We start from the raw sequence: 6,000 nt of genomic DNA, 5'->3' as shown, positions 1-6,000 counted from the left end.
CAAGCTGGCGTGGGCCTTTGCTGTTCTGAATCATTGCGTCAGTAAGTTGACGTGCCTTCCCAAGGGTGTTAATGATCATCTGATGGTGCTTAAACTCTCCCTGCACTGTACCAGGCAAGCAACTCTCATCAGTGTGAGTGAGTGTGAAATAAAACCAGAAAGTGCTGGAAACCCTCAGCAGGTCTATCAGCATCTGGGATGCTGGTCACAGACCTGAAACGTTAACTCTGCTTCTCTCTGTCCACAGATGCCGTCAGACCTGTTGAGGATTTCCAGCACTTTCTGGTTTTATTTCAGATTTCCAGCATCCGCAGTGTCTTTTATTTTGAGTGCAAGTCTGTTGCGGAGCTGCTCAGGGTTCAGGGAGACCCCTTGGAAACCAGTGACGAACCATTTCTTTTTGTGGTGATTGGACTGTGAGCTGTCTCACTGCCCACTTGTGAGTGAAGTTCAGCTCATGGTCATTCATTGTTCCGCATTCTCGCTCGTGGAGATGGCAGGGGGAACAGGCCGTATGTTTCTATCACTTGTACTGAGTTTCTACCGCGTCCGGACAGCTCTGTCTGGTAAGTAACCAGTTCTCGTTGCATTATTTAACGTCTTACACATTCACCATTTGATCACAGACTGTAACAGACTGGCGGCCTGTGGGTGATATCAAGTGTTATACAAAGCTGATTAGTTTGTATGGAAGTGAAGCGATTAATCTGTCTATTTCTTTCAGACTGATCTGCTGCATATTTGCACCACTCTCTGCTTTTTCTTACATCGCAGATTCCCAACATGTGTAGTTTTAACTTGGGGTAATTCTGATCGTGTGCGCTGGTGTCATGTTTTACATCTTTCTGTTTTCACCTTCTGTTGGGAACTTAGGAACATAGGTGCAGGAGTTGGCCTGCCCAGCCATACGATATGATCGTGGCTAATCATCCACTTCAATAACTTTTTCCCACACTATCCCCATATCCCCTTATGTCATTTGTATTTAGAAATCTGTCAATCTCTGTTTTAAACATACTCAATGACTGAGCTTCCACAACCCTCTGGGGTAGAGAATTCCAAAGATTCACAACCCTCTGAGTAAAGAAATTTCTCCTCATCTCGGTCCTAAGTGGCTTCCCCCTTATTTTGAAATTGTGTCCCTGGTTCTAGACTCCCCAACCAGGGGAAACTTCTTACCTGCATCTACCCTGTCTATCCCTATAAGTATTTTGTAGGTTTCAATGAGATCACCTCTCCTTCTTCAAAACTAGAGAATACAGGCCCAGTTTCCCCAATCTCTCTTCGTGTTGATTAAAATGGGATGACAAATCCGGAGGGATGTGAAATGAGAACAGGAAGTGGTGGAAATCATTAGCAGGTCTGGCAGCATCTGTGCAGAGAGAAACAGAGTTAACGTTTCAGGTCTGTGACCCTTCATATGAACACATGTGAAGCAGGCTGCCAACTGGCCCATTGTCAAGAAAAGGCACGATCGAGCCCAGCTCACTGAGTGCTGGTCACAGTCTCTCCCTGTTCGGGGTGAACACACCGAAGGCAGCTTTCAGCACCTGTTACTGCTCCATGTATAAGAAAGAGGGAAAGAAAGACTTGCATTTATATGGCGCCTTTCACAATCTCAGGATGTTCCAAAGTGCTTTACAGCCAATGAAGTCCTTTTCAAAAGTGTAGCGGCTGTAGTCTGAAATGTGGCAGCCAATTTGCGCACAGCAAGATCCCAGAAGCAGCAATATGATGATGATCAGATCATCTGTTTTGATGGTGCTGGTGAGGGATTACATCGTACAGTCGGGATTTTATAACTGGGTGCCATTTATTTCAGGTGCCGGTGGCCTGCGTGGTTTTAAAGCCCAGAGAATCACCGCATAGAGGGATCCCTGAGAGGGTTGGGAATAACTAAGAATTTTTATGATTTTTGATCTCTCTCCAGTAAGGGTGCCACACCCTCCCAGACCTTTGTACTGTAGAGCACAGTGTGGAGAATTATTACTGCTCTTGGGGTTTGTTCTAGGGCTGAAAGTTTTCTGATTATATTTGCTTTAGGCAATAAACACATCTCTAATTTTCAGCAAATGTGTCTGATCTTTTGCTAACCCTAAATACAGGCCTCTGTTAAAATAACCATATATAGCAGAGGTACACATTCATTCGTCATGTGGTATAACCATCACCTTTGATCCTTTGCTCCAGAGAAAGTGCAGATGAGATTTACAAGAATGTTGCCATGGCTTGAAAGTTGCAGCTATGAGGAAAGAAAGGATCAGCTAGGGTTGTTTTCCTTAGAACAGGGGAGGCTGAGGGGTGACTTAATTGAGGTGTACAAAGTTATGAGGGGCCTAGATAGAGTAGACAGGAAGGACCTGTTTCCACTAGCAGAGAGGTCAATTACCAGGGAGCACAGATTTAAGGTGATTGGTAGAAGGATTAGAGGGGACATCAGGAAAAACTTTTTCACCCAGAGGGTGGTGGGTGTCTGGAATTCACTGCAAGTGATGGTGGTGGAGGCAGAAACCCTCAAATCTTTAAAAAAATACCTGGACATGCATCTGAAGTGCTGGGGGCAAGGCAATGGACCAGGTGCTGGAAGGTGGATTTAGATTGGGTGGTTAGTTTTCGGCTGGCACAGACACAATGGGCTGAATGGCCTTTTTCTGTGCTGTAATTTTTCTATGTTTCTATGGTTCATGTGTAAGCTGCTCACATGGAATTAAGTAACTAAGTAGAAAGGGAGAGGGTGAACTGTGAGTATGAATAACTCCAGCAGACGAGAACTAGCCTTGAGGGGAAGCAGAACTGTATGACAGGGATTTCTCAAGTTCTGTTTCTAGAGCATTACCAAGAGTGGCTTGGTAACCCCACTACAGACCGAGCTGGCTGAGCCCTGGAGACATAGCTGCCAGACTGGGCCTGCAGAAGGTGGTGAGGGAACCAACAAGAGGGAAACACCTACAAGACCTTGTCCTCACCCATCCAACTGTGACAGGTACATCTCTCCATGACAGTATTGATAGGAGTGACCACTGCACAATCCTTGTGAAAATGATGTCCCATCTTCACACTGCAAATACTGCCCATCGTGTTGTGTGGCACTACCACTGTGAGAAATGGGATAGATTCAGAACAAATCTGGGAGCTCAAAACTGGGCATCCATGAGGCACTGTGGACATCAGCAGCAGCAGAAATATATTCAACCACACTCTGTAACCTCATGACCCAGCATATATATAGGGGAGATGGTGGCTAAGTGGTAATGTCACTGAATTGGTAATTCAGAAGCCCAGGCTAATGCTCTGGGGACATGGGTTCAAATTCCACCTTGGCAGCTGGCAATTGAAAACTAATTACATTAGTAATGGTGCCATGAAACTATAATCGATTGTTGTAAAAACCCATCTGGTTTACGAATGTCCTTTAGGGAAGGAAATCTGCCGTCCTTACCTGCTCTGGCCTACATGTGACTCCAGACCCACAGCAACGTGGTTGACTCTTAACTGCCCTCTGAAATGGCCTAGCAAGCCACTCAGTTGTCAAGGGCAATTAGGTATGGGCAACGAATGGCAAGTGCATGAACCATCTCAGCCTTCTCCTGAGGTCCCCAGCATCACAAGTGCCAGTCTTCCACGAATTCGATTCACTTCACACGATAGCAAGAAATGTCTAAAGGCACTGGATACAGCAAAGGCTATGGACCCTGACAACATTCTGGCTGCAGTACTGAAGACTTGTGCTGCAGAATTGGCTGTGCCCCTAGCCAAGCTGTTCCAATGCAGCCGCAACACTAGCATCTAACCGACAATGTGGAAGATTGCCCAGGTATGTCCTGTTCACAAAAAGGAGGGCAAATCTGATCTGGTCCATTACCATCCCATCAGTCTACTCTTGCTCATCAGCAATGTGATGGAATGTGTGTCGACAGTGCTATCAAGCGGCACTTACACAGCAATAACCTGCTCACTGAGGCTCAGTTTGGGTTTCGCCAGGGCCACTCAGCTCCTGACCTCATTACAGCCTTGGTTCAAACATGGACAAAAGAGCTGAATTCCAGAGGTGCGATGAGGGTGACTGCCCTTGACATCAAGGCAGCGTTCAACTGAGTATGGCATCAAGGAGCCCTAGCCAAATTGACGTCAATGGAAATTGGGGGAAATGCATCACTGGTTGGAGTGATACGTAGCACAAAGGAAGATGGTTCTGGTCGTTGGAGGTCAATCATCTCAGCTCCAGGACACCACTGCAGGAGTTCCTCAGGGTAGTGTCCTCGGCCCAAACATCTCCAGCCGCTTCACCAATGATCTTCCCTCTATCATAGGTTCAGAAGTGGGGATGTTCTCTGATGATTGTACCATTTTCAGTACCAGTCTCAACTGCTCAGATACTGAAGCAGTCCATGTCCATATGCAGCAAGACCTGGACAACATCCAGGCTTGAGCTGATAAGTGGCAAGTAACATTTGTGCCACACAAGTGCCAGGCAAATTTAATCTCGAACAAGAGAGAATCTAACCATTTCGCCTTGACATTCAACAGCATTACCATTGCTGAATCCCCCACTATCAACATCCTGGGGCTTACCATTGACCAGGAACTGTACTGGAGTAGCCACTTAAATACTGTGGCTGTCAGAGCAGGTCAGAGTCTGGGGGTTCTGTGGTGAGTAACCAACCTCCTGACTCCCCAAAGCCTGTCCATCATCTACAAGGCACAAGTCAGAAGTGTGATGGAATACTCTGCACTTGTCTGGATTGATGCAGCTCCAATAACACTCAGAAAGCTCGACACCGTCCAGGACAAAGCAACCTGCTTGATCAGCACCCCCATCTACCACCTTAAACATTAACTCCCTTCACCACTGGTGCACAGTGGAAGCAGTGTGTACCATATACAAGATGCATTGCAGCAACGCACCAAGGCTGCTTAGACAGCACCTTTCAAACCTGTGACAATGTCCATCTAGAAGGACAAGGTCAGCAGATGCATGGGAACCAATCTCCAAGATCCCCCCCAAGCCACACACCACCCTGACTTGGAACTATATCGCTGTTTCTTCAGTGTCGCTGGATCAAAATCCTGGAACTCCCTTCGTAACAGTACTGCGGGTGTACCTACACCAGATGTACTGCAGCATTTCAAGAAGGCAGCTCACCACCCCCTTCTCAAGGACAATTACGGATCGGCAACAAATGCTGGCCCAGCCAGTGATGCCTACATCCCATGAAATTAAAAAAACTAGAAGCAGTATTGTAGGCGAATCCATCCCCTGCCCCTCCCAAATCACGTATATTCAAAGATGACTAAAACTACTTATTAGGAAGGAGGTGGGTTGGGAACGCATATGATAAAATGTCATTATCACTTCAGATTCTTTCAATAAAGATGGAAACAAGTAAACTGCAAATGTTGGAAATCTACATTAAAAGTACACAATGCAGAAAGCGCACAGAGACCTGCTAATACTGAGGCAGTGAAAACATAGGCTACGGGTTTCTCTTTTGCCTCTTTATTCTATCTTATGCCTTAATTCTTCCAGCTGATATCTTTACTTGAAATGTTAAATTATCTTGGCCTGAAATGTTAAATTATTTCTACCTCTACAGTTGTTGCCAGACCTGCTGAATATTTTCAGCATTTTTCTGCTTTTATTTCCACTCTCTTCACTCTTTTGCTGCACTATCCCTTTATGAACATGTGAATTAGGAGCATGAGTACGCCATTCAGCCCCTCGAAACTGCGTTGCCATTTGGTAAGACTATGTCTGATCTGATTGTGGCCTCAACTCTATTTTCTGGTCTTCCTGCTATAACCTTTGACTCCCTTGTCAATCAAGATTCGGTCTAACTCAGCCTAAAAAATATTCAATGACCCAGCCTTCACTGCTCTGTGGGGAAGAGAATTTCACGGACTAACAACCTTCTAAAAGGAAAAGAAAATCTCCTCATCTCCATGTTAAATGGGAGACCTCTAATTTTTAAACAATGTCCCCTCGTTGTAGTCTCTCCCATA

At 45.7% G+C, this 6,000-nt stretch overlaps 1 protein-coding gene across 1 annotated transcript in view; it reads left to right on the top strand.

The window, feature by feature from the left end:
• The first annotated feature begins 449 nt into the window (after positions 1–449).
• Positions 450–6,000, top strand: part of LOC137346274 (major histocompatibility complex class I-related gene protein-like) — a 46,246-nt gene continuing 40,695 nt past the window's right edge. Inside the window, exon 1 of the mRNA XM_068009739.1 lies at positions 450–566. Within this exon, the coding sequence (XP_067865840.1) occupies positions 458–566 (109 nt within the window). The 5' untranslated portion in view covers positions 450–457. The remainder of the gene's footprint in view (positions 567–6,000) is intronic.

This window comes from Heterodontus francisci, chromosome 29, assembly GCF_036365525.1.
Source record: "Heterodontus francisci isolate sHetFra1 chromosome 29, sHetFra1.hap1, whole genome shotgun sequence".
Classification (NCBI taxonomy): Eukaryota; Metazoa; Chordata; class Chondrichthyes; order Heterodontiformes; family Heterodontidae; genus Heterodontus; species Heterodontus francisci.
The sequence above is the reverse complement of the archived record's forward strand: the minus strand, read 5'-3'. Positions and strand labels throughout refer to the sequence as shown.